The sequence below is a fragment of the Pyrus communis genome, chromosome 10 (assembly GCF_963583255.1).
Source record: "Pyrus communis chromosome 10, drPyrComm1.1, whole genome shotgun sequence".
NCBI lineage: Eukaryota > Viridiplantae > Streptophyta > Magnoliopsida > Rosales > Rosaceae > Pyrus > Pyrus communis.
Window position 1 is genome coordinate 720644 of NC_084812.1, and position 19623 is coordinate 740266.

Genomic DNA, 19623 nt, shown 5'->3' on the forward strand with positions numbered 1-19623 from the left:
CAAATTTGACCATTGATCTTACAAGTTTGACTTTTTTTTTATTCAAAACCGACAAGGTTGATTACTTATGATGTTTTGATTTAATAATTTATTGTTGTATATAAATATTTTTCCACTCAACGATGCAGTATTGAACCAAAATGAAAAAATATCAATAAATTTGTTTAATGTGAATTTGTAAGATCCCACATCAGCCAGGAGAGTGATCCTTATATGTATATTCTCATCTCTACCTAGTACAAAGCTTTTTGGGAGCTCATTGGCTTCGGGTTCCATTGGAACTCTGAAGTTAAGCAAGTAGCAGGCGAGAGCAATCCCATGATGGGTGACCCACTAGGAAGTTCTCGTGTGAGTTTCCAAAAACAAAACCGTGAGGGCATGGTCGGGGCTCAAAGTGGACAATATTGTGCTACGATGGTGGAGCGGGCCCGAGATGTGGTGGACCCCGAGCCGGGATGTGACAATTTGGTATTAGAGTCTAACCCTGGCCGTGGTGTGCCGACGAGGACGTCGGGCCCCTAAGGGGGTGGATTGTAGGATCCCACATCACCCAAGGAAGTGATCCTTATATGTATATATTCTCATCTCTACCTAGCACGAAACATTTTGGGAGCTCATTGGCTTCGGGTTCCATCGGAACTCCGAAGTAAGCGAGTAGAGCGCGAGAACAATCCCATAATGGGTGACCCACTGGGAAGTTCTCGTGTGAGTTCCCAGAAACAAAATCGTAAGGGCGTGGTAAGGGCCTAAAGCAGACAATATTATGCTACGATGGTGGAGTGGGCCCGAGATGTGGTGGACCTCGGGCCGGGATGTCCAAACTTAGTGAAAATACAAAAACATCCTTTTTGTTCCGTAAATCCCGAGATGGGTTGTTACAAAATTTCTCTCCAATTGAGACTAGAAATCTAAGCTCTAAATGAAAATTGTACATCTTTTTATTTTTCACATTTGGTTGGTTTCTTAATCACCATCAATTTGACCAATATAATACATTCAAGAACAATCTATTATGTTAATTAAAAAGTTTCAAGAATATTGAAAATGAAGGTTTATCAATTCGATAATGCTAAGGAGATCATATTTTCACATCTAAAATCTCTCGCTAATAAAGGTAAAGTCCATAAAACAAGTAGGTTTTACCTTTATTAGAGAGATGATTTATATGTGGTTTATAAAATATAGTCTTGTTCGGACCCGATTTTACATTATCGGCCCGAGTAATCGAGATCGTTGAACGAGCAGAATTTTAGACCATTGAATGATAAAGTGGTTGAAATGATTTTTAGTTATTATTGAGAAATAATATTGTGATTATATTTCATCTTATTATGCATGCATGGCAACACCTGGATCCATGTGGTGGAAATAGAGTTCTAGTTGGACTAGGAGACACGATCACGGTTTTTTGGAAGGAAAACATGGGCTTTTTGAATAAGGGTGAAGCAAAGTCAGAAGATGATGGCATCTAAAAGATAGGCTTTCGCTTATCTTGAGAAGTCTTTGACTGAAGTTCTAGCTGACAAGTTTGAATTGAAAAAATTATACACTAGTGTGAAGCGACACCACACAACATTTGCTTCTATAAATACAATGTTGTAGACATCATTGTAGCACGTGGCTTTATCTTGAGATATGGTGATTATATTTCATCAATTAGAATTATTTTTCAGAGTTTAGTTTGGTGAAGGAATCATCATGCATGCACATGGTCTTCATCAAGGGAAATATATATATATATGATGGATTCGATCGGTGAAGTGATGTCATGGAGATAAACTTGTTTATTTATGGTGACGTGATAAGTTTCAGATAGGGGGATAGACCTTAGCCTATGGCACGGATCAACTTCGCTAGTTTGAGTTGCAGATGAACTCTATAAAATTATTTGGCCGTGCCGAGGTTAATACATGTTATAAATATAAAGCGATGTGCAACATGCTGAGCCCCTCCAATTCAACACACAAATTACTCTGCGCAAAGCTTCTCAACAACCTGAGATTTTATCCTTCTCCCCTTTCTTTTGCCAAGACAAACAGTACTGTGAAGGCAACTAGCGACATCTTCTGTTTGGATAAATAGTACTGAAGCCGTAGAATTAGCCGATCAAGGAGCACCTTCAGTTTGGATAAACAGCACTGCTTCGAGATCGATTGGTTATTTATCCAAGTCTCGGTCGACAAGGATTTTCGAGTCCTTATTGGTAGAGGTCATCTCATCAGCCTTCTCAGCGAAATGAGGTGTTACATGTTACTACATTCGGCACATTGAAAGCCGAATTTGATATTGAACTTTGTAGAACTAACAACATTGTCTTCAGGCTCTAGGACCCGAAGGCCGAGACGTATTTCTTCCTCGGCCACAGTCGCAAGATCAAGAAGTCAATAGCGTGCCCAACACCACATCAATATATTTTACTCCTCGGCCTAGCTCGGCCGACGAGTTGGCAAGCCCTGCACATAATCGAAGGACGTAGTTAGCTCATTAGTTACTCAGCCTGCGCGCTACGTAGACTTGGTAGTTTTTAGGGTCAACAAGTCTGTAATATATTCCTTCTCAATCCATCATGCACAAAGCTAGTATGTGACATACCATCATCAGTTTCATACTATTACAAGTACATGGTTATTAAAGGTGGTGGTATTCACACACATATGCTTATATCACACAGATTTTCTGTTAAGTTTTGTCATTTGATCTTTTTTAACTCATTCCATTCGACTGTCGAAAATTAAGAAATGTGTCAAAAAGTAAAAAATGTGTATAGATAATACTACCCGTTTATTAATGCCACCCTAAAATATTAATGTGTTTTAATATTAAAGTCTAATAGTAAGTATAAGGGTAAGCACTGTACCACTAGGATTATAAAGTCTTATACCATATGGGACCATGTATTCAGTTTCTGGACCTCCCTAACGAGAAGGGATGCCGCTTGCTCATCTAAAGTCCAACTTAGCTATGCTAGTTTTGCAACTTCTGAAATAGCTAACTTTCGTTCATTCCCCCCGTGTTTACACAGCTTTCAAATAATTCATGAATCAAGGAAATCAAGATTAGGAGAGAGAATAACTAGTTGTGAGATCAGCTAGCCTCTTCGCCCAAACCATCTTATCTCGAATTTTCGAGTATTGGGTTACATATTCTTATACGAAACCAACTTTTTTACTCCACATGGATTTGTAAACGCATAAATAATGTGAAGAGAAATAATTTCAGTACTCATGTGTTAGCAATACGAAGAAAATACAGAACCTACATGCCATCAATTTGGTAACAAGATGTCAACTATCTATAAATATCTATCCGTATGCGTAAAAGCCAAGAGCAAGACATTAATTTTGTTACGGTCCACTCTATGCCAATAGACCGCGCACAGCACAAGTGTCTTTAAGACACAATATCTTAAACGCAAATTCGGTCTTCCTATCTACATGCAGGAAAAAGTCATTGGATCAAAACGCTATAAATATATAGACACACAAGAGACGAACAAGCAAGCAAGAACTAATAACTTGCTGCAATGTCTTCCAAGCTAGCACTTCCGTTTATCTTTTCCGCTCTCATCTTCCTCATCCACCTCAACTTCTCATCCGGCCAAACCGTCGTTAAAGCCGCTTACTGGTTTCCCGACAGTGGCTTCCCGGCCGCCAGCATAAACTCCAGCCTTTTCACTCATCTCTTTTGTGCATTTGCCGATCTCAATCCCACCACCTACCAAGTCACAGTTTCGTCCTCCAACTCCGCCCCGTTCTCAAGCTTTACACAAACAGTCCGGCAAAAAAACCCTTCTGTAAAAACCCTGCTGTCCATCGGTGGCGGAAATTCCAACCCCGCCACCTTTGCCGCAATGGCTAGCCAGGCTACCCGGCGTAAAGCGTTCATTAACTCCTCCATCACGTTAGCGCGGAGTTACAACTTCCTTGGCCTTGACCTTGACTGGGAATACCCATCCTCCACCACGGAGATGACTAACTTCGGTACCCTTCTCACGGAGTGGCGAACTGCCGTGGCAAATGAGTCAAAAACCACGGGCAAGACCGCTTTACTTCTAGCCGCGGCTGTTTTCCGCTCTGCGGATTACTACACCATAAACTACCCCTTCCAGTCCATATCAAACAGTTTGGACTGGATCAACGTAATGGCTTACGACTTCTACGGCCCCGGTTGGTTCCCAAACAACACTGCACCACCCGCGGCGTTGTCTGCGACTTCCGTTAACGGGGATGCCGGAATCACGTCGTGGATTCAGGCAGGTTTGGCTCCCAAAAAGATAGTGCTAGGTCTTCCATTTTACGGATATGCGTGGCGTTTGTTGAACGCGAATAACCACGGCATTTTTGCCCCAGCTAATGGATCCGGTATAGGAACGTATGGTGACCAAGGTTACAGCCAAATAAAGGATTTCATAAGCCAAAACGCAGCTCAGACGGTGTACAACGCCACCGTTGTAACGAACTATTGCTACTCCGGGAAGACGTGGATTGGTTACGACGATACGCAGAGTATCTCCGCCAAGGTTTCGTATGCTAAGACGACGAAAGGACTTCTTGGCTACTTTGCATGGCATGTCGGCGCTGACAGCAGTAATTGGGCTCTTTCTCAAGCAGGTATTTTGTTGAATCACGTTGCAAAAATTTTACATTATATTGGATATTGAACGATTTCATTGCTAGTTGCATCCATCGAAACTTTTATCTAAAATGATACACTAAATGGATCGTACAAGTGATTAAATTTGAGAAAATTTTGACGTTTATTAGTAGTGAACCGTTAAGACTGTTTCTCTGATAATAACCCATATTTTTTGGATTAATTTCTATTGCATATATGAAATATTAGTTCTTCTAAATTAAAGAATACAAAATGTAGTTGTTTAGTTTTGTTTAGGATTCAATTATTGTTGATTATTCAACTCTATAATTTCATTTTTCATGCAGCTGCAAGTACATGGGGATGAACATAAAGATCACAGTTTAAAGTTGGTAAATTATCCAAAACAAGCCCACAATATGTAGTATAGTAGTTAACTACTTCCAATAAGGCTAAGAGCATCTCCAATAAAAATGTTAAATGTTAATTTGCTGCCAGATAATAAGAAATAATATTTTCAATTTCTGTTTAATATTCAATTATTGATATGTAGCCTTCCTATTTCAAAAATGTATGCTACTAGCATATATCGTTTTACCGTAATGACGGAAATCAATTATGTTTATGAACCATAAGTGAAAGTTCAATTCCCACTAATTCTTCTTCCCCTAACAACTAACTATTTAACCCACTAATACTGTTATTCTACTCAAAAAATATATGCCACTAAAACCTTTGAAGCAATCTTCATAATATTCAGACATGTCTCAAAGGGCATTGAAGCAAATATACGAGGTCAATTGGTAAACTTATCACATATAGACAGATGGTCGTGGGGCGAATATATGAATGAGCGGTGATTTTCACGCATTTTATTTTATCTCCTACACACGTGTTCAATATTTTAATATTTGTTTGCTAAAGGAAAATAAAGCACGAGGGCCTTAAGCTAATGCGGCCTTCAGGACACCGGGTCAAAGAAACTTTCTTTGTCGACGCTCCACATTTGGCTTGACTAACCCTGTTGCGCACCGAATGCTAACGATAAGGTCAGCAGAACTGTACTTGTTAGGCAGACGTAGACCAAAAATTTGAAAATTCCGGCATCTGGCAACCGAACGCAACTAAAGTCATTTCGTTTACCATGTCCAAACGCCATCCACGATCACATCTCAAATTTTTGTTCAAACTCGGAATTTTCACGTTATCTCAATCACAAATGTTACGTACGTAATTAATCGAAGAAGGAACAAAGATAAAGAAATTAATCTCACTTCACTGCTCAAAATTTATTAAATTTACGACTCGATGATATCTCAAATTTGTAACTTGATTAACCGCCCTATAGGTTATAACCTATAGGGCTGTTAATCTATTGAGTCAGGGAAAGTTTCTCTTAGCCATCGCTTTCATGGCAGACAAACTTTCCTCGATAATTTGATTGTTTTTCTTTTATACATTTCACAAAATGTTAGGTGACAAACAATTTCAATGCAACGTGTTTAACTTAAATTGTTAATCCTTGTGATAGTAGAGTTGTCCACATATTTTTTGCAACGTCGCTGACGCATACGAAGGTCTCCATATGTACTATATGCAGCGGACGGGCTGTTCAATTTAAGGCAAGGGTACAAGCTTTCAACCACTTTACGTATACGACACTCCGCAAATTATGTAAGAGAAAAATTTGTGTAAGAGTAATTAAACCACGCATACTTTTTTACTGCTCTTATAAAAACACAATCCAGTATATTTTGATGATCTTATATACCCAAAGGTGATGTCCAATGCCAATAATATAAATTTGTGCTCATACAATTTGCTCGCTCTCCTTTAAAAAAGATGCCCCAATCAATATTTCCTCCTTACGAATGTCTCAGGTAATTAAGCGTCTGTCCCACCAGCCAAAGAGTTTTATTGAAGCTGTCCTTGAATCCTAAACGGTATGTGTCCACGTACTCTAGAAAAATCGCCAATAGTACGTGCATTGTTGCAAGCGTTGAATTAGTTAGAAACGTTAACGTCACTTGAGCTGTTTTGACATTTCCATGGAATCCAGAAATTTCTGATCCCTTTCAGAAACATATGATACGAGGTTATGTATGAGAACTGAATTAGCTATTTCCATGGAATTCAGAAATATCTCCTATCTGATCATCCCCTTCATCTTCCTTGTTTCTTGTTCCTCTGCACAAAGTTGGATAAGAGCCGGTTACTGGTACGCTGGCAGCGAGTCTCCTATACCGGAGATAAATTCTGCCTTGTTCACTCATCTTATCTGTGGTTTTGCTGATGTGAATTCCTCCACCTACCAGCTCTCCATCCCTTCTGCTCATGTCCAATATTTTTCGAGCTTCACAGATATTGTCAAGCGAAAGAACCCGTCCACCATCACACTCCTATCCATCTGGAATGGACTGGCTGAAATAAGACGAGCGACTTTGGGCGGCGAGAACGCTAACTTTTCAGTCATGTCCTCAATGCTCGAAAAGCCTTCTAATAGAAAGTCTTTCATTGAGTCTTCCATCAAAATGGCAAGGCGTTATGGATTTCAGGGTATAGACTTAGACTGGATGTGGCCTAACGAAGCCTCCGATATGATCAACATGGGTAAGCTGTTGGATGAGTGGCGAGCTGCTGTGACTTATGAGTCGAGAAACTCAAGTCAGTCACGGTTAATGCTGACAATGGCCGTTCGCTACTTGCCTGCTTTTGAATCGTTGATTTATCCACTCGAATCTATGAAGAGGAATTTGGACTGGGCGCATGTTTTGTCGTATGACTATCATCTGTCTTCGAAGGAGAATGTTACCGGTGCTCATGCTGCTTTATACGACCCTTTCAGCCATGTTAACACCGATTATGGCATAAGGCAATGGTTTAACTACTCGTTTCCTGCTAGCAAACTTGTTTTAGGTTTGCCTTACCACGGCTATGCATGGACACTTGCGAACCCCAAAGACAATAATGGCATCGGGGCACCTGCATCTGGCATTGCTGTGACACAAGATGGATCCATGAGCTATAAGTACATCAAGTGGTACGCACGAAGCTACCGAGCTCCCATAGTGTATAATGCTACTTATGTCGTTAATCACTGCGTCATAGGATCGAGTTGGGTTGGTTTCGATGATGTGGAAGCTATCAGAGCTAAGATTGCTTATGCCAAGGAGAAGAAGTTACTCGGTACCATTGTGTTTCAAGTCAACAATGACGATGAAAATTGGGCACTTTCTCGGGCAGGTACGCAATACTTATCCCACGATACAGGTTAATTATCGATGCTATGTTTTGACAGAAGGCTATTTTCAGACATCAAATTGTTATCTAATGACTAATATAGATCCTACTGTTTTAATGATTCACAGCTCAAGAGGAAGGAAATGGTCATGAAAACAAGCGGCGATTATTGCTTATAATTTTGCTTCCAATTACTTTGATCGTAATTCTTATAGCCTTTGTGGTGTGTTACTTGCAGAGAAAACCATTGAAGACAAGAGGTTGTTTTCCTCAACATTGAGGGTTTGTTTAGCAACTAGATGATGTATTCACCTTTTCTTTTCCCTTCCGGTTTCAGGGACAATGATTCTAGGCAATTCAAGAGTATCAGATCCTCCAAATCTGCAAGTGTTCAGCTTTTCCAAGATCAAAGCAGCAACAAATAAATTTTCAAGCGAAAACAAGGTTGGAGAGGGTGGGTTTGGTCCCGTATACAGGGTAACATTTTGCATATTACATATGTTGTACAAACTCTGAAAGCGAGTGTTGCAATTTTTGGAATTCATCTTTGTATCGGCTATAGATCTCGATTTTCATCAACCACGTTAACTATAATTTCTTTTAAATTTCTAGGGTATACTGCTGACAGGACAAGAAATAGCTGTGAAAAGACTTTCGAAAACATCAACTCAAGGACTTGAGGAATTTGGAAACGAGGTTACACTTACTGCAAGACTACAACACTTGAATCTAGTTCGGGTTCTTGGATTCTGCAGTGAGAAGGAAGAAAAAATGCTGATCTACGAGTACATGCCAAACAAAAGCTTGGACTTCTACCTTTTCGGTCTGCAATTTTTCATGTTTTCTGCTATAAAAGAGAATGCATGCTAGAATAACACAAACTCTGCAATTTTTAAAGTTGCGAGATCTGTGATTGTAATTTTTGTTTCTCTTGCTCCTTTGTGTACCTCATCGGTCCTGAATTTGTTATCTCGCAGATCCTACCAGACGGTGTCTCCTAGACTGGAGAAAGCGTGTGCACATCATCGAAGGCGTTACTCAAGGACTCCTATATCTTCAAGAATACTCGAACTTCACAATCATTCACCGAGATCTAAAGGCTAGCAATATTTTGCTTGACAATGAGATGAATGCTAAAATTTCAGATTTTGGAATGGCCAAACTTTTCGGAAAAGATGAACTTGAAGGAAACACAAGCCGGATTGTTGGAACATAGTAAGTAAACTGCCTCTCATCGGTTATTCTTATTCACGCATGATCATATCCTTTAGTACTTATTGAATGCAATGCAGCGGCTATGTTCCTCCCGAATATGTAAAAAAGGGCATATACTCTATGAAGTACGATGTCTACAGCTTTGGAGTTCTACTTTTGCAAATGATTAGCGGACGGAAGAGTACATGTTACTATGGTCCGAACGAAAGTCAGCACCTCTTGGAATATGTAAGCTCCATGGCTTTCTTTGACTACTGTAAATAACTACAATTTTGTCCTGAACTTCAGCATTAAAATTATTTCAGGCATACACATCGTGGAAAGAGGATAAAGGACCCGAATTTATTGATCCATCACTTGACGATTCTTCTACTTCTTTGAAACTGTTGAGGTGCTTGCAAGTAGCTCTACTATGCGTCCAGGAAAATCCCGACGATAGGCCTACAATGTTGGAAGTCTATTCCATGCTCAAAACTGACACTCAAGCCGTTCCTATTCCTACAAAGACAGCTTTCTGTGGAAAAAGTGATGGAGATAAGGAAAGAGTATCTACATCACAGAAAGGAAACTGTTCAGTCAATGACGCTCAGATTTCCGAACTGCAACCCCGATGAAAATGCAGGCTCGAATGAGAGGTGGTGTATTCTTTGGCTCAAGAATGTGGTCAGTTCTTGTTCTTCTTTCTAGCTATTTTCTGGACAAGTTTCTAGCAAAAAAAATTTTCCGTCTCTATATACAACAAGCTGAAAGTAATACGCGCTGTTTAATCTAAATTCTGTGTGGATTCTGAAACTAGGCAGAAAAAAGGGTTCCAGGTGAAGTTTCTCTTGCCATTGCTTTCATGGCAGACAAATTTTTCTCGGTATAACTCGATAGTTCTTTCATACATTTCACAAAAAGTTTGGTGGCAAAAGTTTTCAGTGCTACATGTTTAACTTAAGTTGTTGGCCCTGCAATTTCGTCATCGTTGACAAACATAGAAAGGTCCATGTTCTTGCTATATGCAGCAAATGTAGACCAACTCCAGGCTGTCCAACTTAAGGCAAAGGTAGGTCAATCTAGGGTCACCAGGCAGTATAACTCTTACTTAGAGCGACCCTTCCAAAACAAAATTACGTATACAACAACAACAACAAAGTCTTAATTTACTAAGTGCTTTTGGCTGTATGAATCTTAGAACATCATTGCGCTTGGTTTTGCGCCATTTCTTCCGCTAACTCTAAGTACTCCATGTTTTTTTCTCAAAGTCTATTTTCAAGTCTTCCTAGGTCTTCCTCCACCCTTTCTTTCTGAGCCCAAACCACAATTAAGTATACGGAAAGTAATTATGTGGTTGAGATGAATGCTAAGATTTCCGATTTTCGAATGGCCAAACTTTTCAGAAAAGATGAACTCAAAGCGAACATAAGGCGGATTGTTAACACATATTAAGTGATAAACTGCCTCTCATCGGTTATTCACAAATGACCAAATCCTTATACTTGTTACATGCAATGCAGTGGCTAGGTACCTCCTGAATACGTACGAAAAGGCATATACACTATGAAGTACAATGTCTACAGCTTCAGAGTTCAACTTTTGCAAATGATTAGCAGACAAAGAGTACATGTTACTATGGTCTGAATGAAAGTCTGCACCTCTTGGAATATGTAAGTTCCATAAAATTTCCACGATTCAAATTTCTATCATGAACTATTACTTCGACGTGAACTATATGTTGAAATCACTGAAATTGTTCAGGCAGATTACACAAGTTTTAATCCCAGTTCCCACAGCGTAAAAAGTATATTTAGAAAATGTAACAAATCTTACCTTGTAAACGGGACCAAACCCACCCTCTCCAAGTTTATCTTCACTTGAGAAGTTATTTGTAGCCGCTTTGAGACTGGAAAAGCGGCATACGTTCAGATTTGGGCCATCACTGTCAACAGCTGATGTACTAGTAGACATTTGCCTAGAACAATCATCCCTGAAACCAGGAGTAAAAAATTCAAATGCAAATCTGTTATCTGTTGATGTCGACCGCTACAAGAGAATTTCTCTTCATTTAATTGCTATTAGAAAATAACCATCACAGTTGGGTATATAACCTTTTGTCTTCAATAATTCTCTCTGCGAGTAACACACAATGAAAGCGATGAGAATTACAATTACGATTGATGAAACTGGAAGCAAATTACAAACAATAACCGGGGTTTATTTTCGTGACTATTTCCTTCCTACTGAGCTGTCAATCTTTAATGAAGTTCGAAGTAAAACAATTTGATGCCTTCAAATAGCTTGCTGTCACAATTGAACTTCCGTGTGGGATAAGTAATGCCTACGTGCCCAAGAAAGCGCCCAATTTTGATTGTCATTGCTGACTTGATGAAACACATTGGTACTGAGTAGCTTCTTCTCCTTGGCATATGCAATCTTAGCTTTAATAACTTCCACATCATCGAAACCAACCTGACTCGATCATATCACATCGTGGAAAGAGGACAAGGGACCCGAATTTATTGATCCATCACTTGACGATTCTTCTACTTCTTTGAAACTGTTGAGGTGCTTGCAAGTAGCTCTACTATGCGTCCAGGAAAATCCCGACGATAGGCCTACAATGTTGGAAGTCTATTCCATGCTCAAAACTGACACTCAAGCCGTTCCTATTCCTACAAAGACAGCTTTCTGTGGAAAAAGTGATGGAGATAAGGAAAGAGTATCTACATCACAGAAAGGAAACTGTTCAGTCAATGACGCTCAGATTTCCGAACTGCAACCCCGATGAAAATGCAGGCTCGAATGAGAGGTGGTGTATTCTTTGGCTCAAGAATGTGGTCAGTTCTTGTTCTTCTTTCTAGCTATTTTCTGGACAAGTTTCTAGCAAAATTTTTTTTTCCGTCTCTATATACAACAAGCTGAAAGTAATACGCGCTATTTAATCTAAACTCTGTGTGGATTCTGAAACTAGGCAGAAAAAAGGGTTCCAGATGAAATTTCTCTTGCCATTGCTTTCATGGCAGATAAATTTTTCTCGGTATAACTCGATAGTTCTTTCATACATTTCACATAAAGTTTGGTGGCAAAAGTTTTCAGTGCTACATGTTTAACTTAAGTTGTTGCCCCTGCAATTTCGTCATCGTTGACAAACATAGAAAGGTCCATGTTCTTGCTATATGCAGCAAATATAGACCAACTCCAGGCTGTCCAACTTAAGGCAAAGGTAGGTCAATCTAGGGTCACCAGGCAGTATAACTCTTACTTAGAGCGACCCTTCCAAAACAAAATTACGTATACAACAACAACAACAAAGTCTTAATTTACTAAGTGCTTTTGGCTGTATGAATCCTAGAACATCATTGCGCTTGGTTTTGCGCCATTTCTTCTGCTAACTCCAAGTACTCCATGTTTTTTTCTCAAAGTCTCTTTTCAAGTCTTCTTAGGTCTTCCTCCACCCTTTCTCTCTGAGCCCAAACCACAATTAAGTATACGGAAAGTAATTATGTGGTTGAGATGAATGCTAAGATTTCCGATTTTCGAATGGCCAAACTTTTCAGAAAAGATGAACTCAAAGCGAACGTAAGGCGGATTGTTAACACATATTAAGTGACAAACTGCCTCTCATCGGTTATTCACAAATGACCAAATCCTTATACTTGTCATATGCAATGCAATGGCTAGGTACCTCCTGAATACTTACGAAAAGGCATATACACTATGAAGTACAATGTCTACAGCTTCAGAGTTCAACTTTTGCAAATGATTAGCAGACAAAGAGTACATGTTACTATGGTCTGAATGAAAGTCTGCACCTCTTGGAATATGTAAGTTCCATAAAATTTCCACGATTCAAATTTCTATCATGAACTATTACTTCGACGTGAACTATATGTTGAAATCACTGAAATTGTTCAGGCAGATTACACAAGTTTTAATCCCAGTTCCCACAGCGTAAAAAGTATATTTAGAAAATGTAACAAATCTTACCTTGTGAACGGGACCAAACCCACCCTCTCCAAGTTTATCTTCACTTGAGAAGTTATTTGTAGCCGCTTTGAGACTGGAAAAGCGGCATACGTTCAGATTTGGGCCATCACTGTCAACAGCTGATGTACTAGTAGACATTTGCCTAGAACAATCATCCCTGAAACCAGGAGTAAAAAATTCAAATGCAAATCTGTTATCTGTTGATGTCGACCGCTACAAGAGAATTTCTCTTCATTTAATTGCTATTAGAAAATAACCATCACAGTTGGGTATATAACCTTTTGTCTTCAATAATTCTCTCTGCGAGTAACACACAATGAAAGCGATGAGAATTACAATTACGATTGATGAAACTGGAAGCAAATTACAAACAATAACCGGGGTTTATTTTCGTGACTATTTCCTTCCTACTGAGCTGTCAATCTTTAATGAAGTTCGAAGTAAAACAATTTGATGCCTTCAAATAGCTTGCTGTCACAATTGAACTTCCGTGTGGGATAAGTAATGCCTACGTGCCCAAGAAAGCGCCCAATTTTGATTGTCATTGCTGACTTGATGAAACACATTGGTACCGAGTAGCTTCTTCTCCTTGGCATATGCAATCTTAGCTTTAATAACTTCCACATCATCGAAACCAACCTGACTCGATCATATCACACAGTACACAAGTAGCATTATACATCATGGGAGATAGCTTCGAGTGTACCCCTTGATGTACTTATAGCTCATGGATCCGTCGTTTGTCACAGCAATGCCAGATGCGGGGTCTTGAGGTTTTCGCAAGTATCCATGCATAGCTGTGGTAAGGCAAACCCAAAACAAGTTTGCTAGCAGGAAACGAGTAGTTTAACCATTGCCTTATACCATAGTTGGTGTTAAGATAACTCAAAGGATCGTATAAAGCAGCATGAGCACCGGTAACGTTCTCTTCAAAGGCAGATGATAGTCATATGCCTTAACATGCGCCCAGTCCAAATTCCTCTTCATAGATTCGATTGGATAAATCAAAGATTAAAATAGGAAAATACCTAACAGCCATTGTCAATTTTAATCGTGACTGGCCAGTGTTTCTTGCCTCAGAAGTCACAGCAGCTCGCCACTTGTCCAATAGCTTTTCCATATTGATCATATCCAAGGCTGTGTTAAGCCAAGGCCAGAACAAGTCTATACCTTGTAAGTAACGTCTTGCTAATTCGATGGAAGACTCAATGAAAGACTTTCTATTCGAAGGACGTTCGAGCATTTTAGACAAGGCTGAAAAGTGAGCTCTCTGACCCTAAATTAGCTGAGAAGCTGCTGCTTCTTTGTTCCATATGGATAGGAGTGTTTTGATTGATGGGTTTTTGCTCTTGACAATATCGGTGAAGCTCAAGAAGTATTGCTCATGAGCAGAAGGGATGGAGAGCTGGTAGATGGACGAATTCACATTCACAAAAGCACAAATAAGATGTGTGAACAAGGCAGAGTTTATCTCCGGTATGTGAGACTTGCTGCCGGCGTACCAGTGACCAGCTCGAATCCAAGTTTGTGCAGAGCACGAAAAATTACAAGAAATAAGGAAGATGACCTTTTGAGAAATGTATGAAAGAACAATATTGAATTATATTGAGAAAAGTTTATCTGCCATGAAAGCAATGGCTAGAGAAACTTTACCTGGAACCCTTTTTTCGGCCTGGTCCCGAATCCATAAAGAGTTCAGATTAAACAGCACGTATTAATTTCAGCTTGTTTTATATAGAGAAGGAAAACAAAAAGTTGTTACAAACTTGTCTACTACCACATTCTTCAGCCTAAGAACACAACTACCCCTATATAAATAAATAAAGCAATATCTCGCATAAACAGAGCCTGCATTATCATCGGGGTTTCAGTTCGGAAATCTCAGCATCATTGACTGAACAGCTTCCTTTCTGTGATGTAGATACGCCTTCAATATTTCTATCACTTTTTCCGGAGAAAGCTGTCGTTGTAGGAATTGGAATGGCTTCTGTGTCAGTTTTGAGTAGGGTATAGACTTCCAACATTGTAGGCCTATAGTCGGGATTTTCCTGCACACATAGTAGAGCTACTTGCAAGCATCTCAACAGTTTAAAAGAAGTAGAAGAATCGTCAAGTGATGGATCAATAAATTCTAGCCCTTTATCCTCTTTCCATGATATATATGCCTGCAATAGTTTTAATGCTGAAGTTCAGATCAAAATTGTAGTTGTTACAGTAGTCAAAGAAAGCTATGGAACTTACATATTCCAAGAGGTGCAAACTTTCGTTTGGACCATAGTAACGTGTATTCTTCCTTCCGCTAATCAGTTGCAAAAGTAGAACGCCAAAGCTATAGACATCGTACTTCATAGAGTATATGCCCTTTTTTACATATTCAGGAGGAACATAGCCGCTGCATTGCATTCAGTAAGTACTAAAGGATATGATCATGCATGAATAAGAATAACCGATGAGAGGCAGTTTACTTACTATGTTCCAACAATCCGGCTTGTGTTTCCTTCAAGTTCATCTTTTCCGAAAAGTTTGGCCATTCCAAAATCTGAAATTTTAGCATTCATCTCATTGTCAAGCAAAATGTTGCTAGCTTTTAGATCTCGGTGAATGATAGTAACGTTTGAGTATTCTTGAAGATATAGGAGTCCCTGAGTAACCCCTTCAATGATGTGCACACGCTTTCTCCAGTCTAGGAGGTCCTTTCTGGTAGGATCTGCGAGATAACAAACTCAGGACCGATGAGGTACGCAAAGGAGCAAGAGAAAAAAAAAAAATTACGAACACAGATTTCACAACTTTAAATTAGATTGCAGTGTTTGTGCTATTCTAGCATGCATTCTCAACTTTAGCAGAAAGCATGAAAAATTGCTGACCGAAAAGGTAGAAGTCCAAGCTTCTGTTTGGCATGTACTCGTAGATCAGCATTTTTTCTTCCTTCTCACTGCAGAATCCAAGAACCCGAACTAAATTTACATGTTGTAGTCTCGCAGTAAGTGTAACCTCGTTTCCAAATTCCTCAAGTCCTTGAGTTGACGTTTTCGAAAGTCTTTTCACAGCTATTTCCTGTCCTGTCCGCAGTTTACCCTAGAAGTTTTTAAGAAAATATAGCTAACATGGTTGATGAAAAGAAATAGACATCTATAACTGATCCAAAGATGAATTCAAAAAGTTGCAACACTCACTGTTCACCAGAGTTTGTACAACATGTAGATAATGTACGAAATCTTACCTTGTATACGGGACCAAACCCGCCCTCTCCAAGCTTATTTTCGCTTGAAAACTTGTTTGTTGCTGCCTTGATCTCAGAAAAGCTGAACACTTGCAGATTTGAAGGATCCGATGCTCTTGAATTGCCTAGAATTATTCTCCCTGAAACCAGAAGGGAAAAGAAAAAGTGAAAACACAAATTCTGTTGACGTTATGGTACAAAAAGATAAATTCTCGTCATCTAGTTGTTAAACAAACCCTCAATATTGAGAAAAACAACCTCTTGTCATCAAGGGTTTTCTCTGCAAGTAACACACCACAAAGGCTATAAGAATTACGATCGAAGTAACTGGAAGCAAAATTATAAGCAATAATCGCCGCTTGTTTTCATGACCATTTCCTTCCTCTTGAGCTGCGAATCGTTAAAACAGTTGGATCTATATTAGTCATTAGATAACAATTTGATGTCTGAAAATAGCCTTCTGTCAAAAACATACCTGCCCGAGAAAGCGCCCAATTGTCATCGTCATTGGTGACTAGAAACACATTGGTACCGAGTAGTTTCTTCTCCTTGGCATATGCAATCTTAGCTCTGATAGCTTCCACATCATCGAAACCAATCCAACTCGATCCTATGATGCAGTAATTTACAACATAAGTAGCATTATACACTATGGGAGCTCGGTAGCTTCGTGTGTACCACTTGATGTACTTATAGCTCATGGATCCATCTTTTGTCACAGCAATGCCAGATGCTGGTGCCCCAATTCCATTATTTTCTTCGGGTTTCACAAGTGTCCATGCATATCCGTGGTAAGGCAAACCCAAAAGCAGTTTGCCAGCCGGAAATGAGTAGTTTAACCATTGCCTTATACCATAGTCGGTGTTAACATGGCTCGAAGGATTGTATAAAGCTGCATGAGCACCGGTAACATTCTCCTTCGAAGGCAGATGATAGTCATACGCCACGACATGTGCCCAGTCCAAATTCCTCTTCATAGAATCAACAGGGTAACTCAATGATTCAAAAGCAGGCAAGTAACGAACGGCCATTGTCAGCATTAATCGTGACTGACTTGAGTTTCTCGACTCATAAGTCAGAGCAGCTCGCCACTCGTCCAACAGCTCACCCATGTTAATCATATCGGGGGCTTCGTTAGGCCACAGCCAGAATAAGTCTATACCCCGAAATCCATAACGCCTTGCCATTTTGATGGAGGACTCAATGAAAGACTTTCTATTAGAAGGGTTTTCGAGCATTGAGGACAAGACTGAAAAGTTAGCGTTCTCGCCCAAAATCGCTTGCCCTGTTTCAGCCTGTCCATTCCAGATGGATAGGAGTGTGATGGTGGACGGGTTCTTTCGCTTGACAATATCGGTGAAGCTCGAAAAGTATTGGACATGAGCAGAAGGGATGGAGAGCTGGTAGGTGGAGGAATTCACATCAGCAAAACCACAGATAAGATGAGTGAACAAGGCAGAATTTATCTCCGGTATAGGAGACTCGCTGCCAGCGTACCAGTAAGCGGCTCTTATCCAACTTTGTGCAGAGGAACAAGAAACAAGGAAGATGAAGGGGATGATCAGATAGGAGATATTTCTGAATTCCATGGAAATAGCTAATTCAGTTCTCATACATAACCTCGTATCATATGTTTCTGAAAGGGATCAGAAATTTCTGGATTCCATGGAAATGTCAAAACAGCTCAAGTGACGTTAACGTTTCTAACTAATTCAATGCTTGCAACAATGCACGTACTATTGGCGATTTTTCTAGAGTACGTGGACACATACCGTTTAGGATTCAAGGACAGCTTCAATAAAACTCTTTGGCTGGTGGGACAGGCGCTTAATTACCTGAGACATTCGTAAGGAGGAAATATTCAGTAGGGTACCTTTTTCAAAGGAGAGCAAACAAATTATGTGAACAAAAATTTATATTATTGGCATAGAACGTCACTTTTGGAGATATATGATCACCAAAATATACTGAATTGTGTTCTTATAAGAGCAGTCAAAAAGTATGCGTGGTTTAATTGCCCTTACACAAGTTTTTCTTTTACATAATCTACGAAGTATCGTATACATAAAGTGGTTGAAATCTTGTACCTTTGCCTTAAATTGAACAGCCCTTCCGCTGCATACAGTAAATACGAAGACCTTCTTATGCGTCAGCGACGTATATTTCTGAATTCCATGGAAATGGCTACTTCAGTTCTCATACATAACCTCGTATCATATACTTCTGAAAGGGATCAGAAAGCAGATATTTATGAAGTCCTTGGAAATGTCAAAACACCTGAATTGACGTTAACGTTCCTAAATAATTCAATGGTCACTGCAACAGTGCATTATTGGCGATTTCTGTAGAGGACGTGGACACGTGCTGCTTGGATTTGATCCAACTGCTTAAACCGAGTGAAAATGACCGTTAGATCAAAGTCAACCGTTAAATATGTGCCGGCGTTAAGTGGGTATTGAAATATTGAAGGACAGCTAAAGTCCTTCGGTCGGTGTTGGGAGAGATGCTTCGTCACCTGATGCATGCATAACGAGGAAATATTCAGTATAGAAAACCTGCTGTATCAATAAAATAACATTAAGGTCACTCTCTTTACCAAAAAGAAAACATTAATGTCAATCTCAATGGTGAAATTCGTCTCCATATAATAAAAATATTGAGTCCCCAAATCCAACTTCCATACTATGTAGTATGAAATATTACCATGTTGAAAAGTCTTTGCATTTATTATACCGAAAACTAATGAAAAATGTTTTAAAACTTTGAGTTTTAACGATAAGGATAAAATAAAGGGTAAAATGAATAGTACCAATATTGACTTTTTAGTGTAAAAATATGGTTTTTCGTTAAAATGAACATTAATGAGAGCTTTTCGTTAAAGTTATCTTTATTATATTGAGTTAGGTGCCTTAGTTTTTGTTTGGACGTTACAGGTTGCATGGTGAAAAAGATAAAAGGGATGCTGCTTGTGTCCTTCTATGGGGGATTAACAAATCTTTACTGTTCGAATATTATAATTGGAATCGTTCATTCGTTATCATCACGTAAAGATCATATCTGAAAAATTATTCAGTTTATAAATCTTTTAGCCATTCATTTGCATAAAACAAATGTACGGTTCATCATAATGATGCTACTTATTACCAAAATCGTTGATTGGTTTAACACTTATAGATGACTAAACGATCTCTAAATTGAATTTATTTATTTTTTTTTTTACATATATTATCTTTAGATGATAAAGAGAATCAACGATTTTAATTGTAATGTTTAAATGGATCATGTAAGCCACTTCAAGAAATGGGCCTACAAAATTCCCACGCTTTCTCAAATACGGTCCAAAAGTCCATAAACCCATAATCTTAAACAGGCCCAAATGTTCA

The 19623-nt window shown here is 39.2% G+C and overlaps 3 protein-coding genes and 1 pseudogene across 4 annotated transcripts; 2 read left to right on the top strand and 2 right to left on the bottom strand.

The window, feature by feature from the left end:
• The first annotated feature begins 3459 nt into the window (after positions 1-3459).
• Positions 3460-5879, top strand: LOC137748735 (class V chitinase-like). The gene is made up of 2 exons (XM_068488914.1): positions 3460-4610; positions 4941-5879. The coding sequence occupies exons 1-2, from the start codon at positions 3524-3526 to the stop codon at positions 4958-4960; spliced, it is 1107 nt and encodes a 368-aa protein (XP_068345015.1). The 5' UTR covers positions 3460-3523; the 3' UTR covers positions 4961-5879.
• Positions 5880-6631: 752 nt separating this feature from the next.
• Positions 6632-10799, top strand: LOC137748337 (cysteine-rich receptor-like protein kinase 25). 2 transcript variants are annotated; one of them, XM_068488479.1, is made up of 8 exons: positions 6632-7836; positions 7962-8093; positions 8171-8310; positions 8446-8656; positions 8811-9048; positions 9126-9276; positions 9354-9683; positions 10548-10799. In XM_068488479.1, the coding sequence occupies exons 1-7, from the start codon at positions 6696-6698 to the stop codon at positions 9660-9662; spliced, it is 2322 nt and encodes a 773-aa protein (XP_068344580.1). In that variant the 5' UTR covers positions 6632-6695; the 3' UTR covers positions 9663-9683; positions 10548-10799. The 2 variants fall into 2 exon arrangements, with proteins under 2 accessions (XP_068344580.1, XP_068344578.1); XM_068488477.1 differs by having other exon boundaries at positions 6633-7836; positions 9354-9711.
• Positions 10800-12753: 1954 nt separating this feature from the next.
• Positions 12754-15041, bottom strand: LOC137746849 (class V chitinase-like; annotated as a pseudogene).
• Positions 14573-17877, bottom strand: LOC137748911 (uncharacterized). The gene is made up of 6 exons (XM_068489104.1): positions 16716-17877; positions 16499-16630; positions 16241-16380; positions 15885-16095; positions 15487-15724; positions 14573-15409 (listed from the first exon to the last, which is right to left on the bottom strand). Exons 1-6 carry the CDS (start codon positions 17851-17853, stop codon positions 15157-15159), a joined length of 2112 nt encoding a protein of 703 aa, XP_068345205.1. The 5' UTR covers positions 17854-17877; the 3' UTR covers positions 14573-15156.
• Between the last annotated feature and the right edge of the window lie 1746 nt (positions 17878-19623).

Coding starts and splice junctions, on each gene's coding strand:
- LOC137748911 (XM_068489104.1), bottom strand. CDS start 17,853: ATGAGAACTGAATTAGCTATTTCCATGGAATTCAGAAATATCTCCTAT. Junction 16,631..16,715: donor TTGGGCGCTTTCTCGGGCAG/GTATGTTTTTGA, acceptor AACGATTCGCAG/CTCAAGAGGAAGGAAATGGT. Junction 15,725..15,884: donor CTTGGACTTCTACCTTTTCG/GTCAGCAATTTT, acceptor GTTATCTCGCAG/ATCCTACCAGAAAGGACCTC.
- LOC137748337 (XM_068488479.1), top strand. CDS start 6,696: ATGAGAACTGAATTAGCTATTTCCATGGAATTCAGAAATATCTCCTAT. Junction 7,837..7,961: donor TTGGGCACTTTCTCGGGCAG/GTACGCAATACT, acceptor AATGATTCACAG/CTCAAGAGGAAGGAAATGGT. Junction 8,311..8,445: donor GGTTTGGTCCCGTATACAGG/GTAACATTTTGC, acceptor TTAAATTTCTAG/GGTATACTGCTGACAGGACA.
- LOC137748735 (XM_068488914.1), top strand. CDS start 3,524: ATGTCTTCCAAGCTAGCACTTCCGTTTATCTTTTCCGCTCTCATCTTC. Junction 4,611..4,940: donor TTGGGCTCTTTCTCAAGCAG/GTATTTTGTTGA, acceptor TTTTTCATGCAG/CTGCAAGTACATGGGGATGA.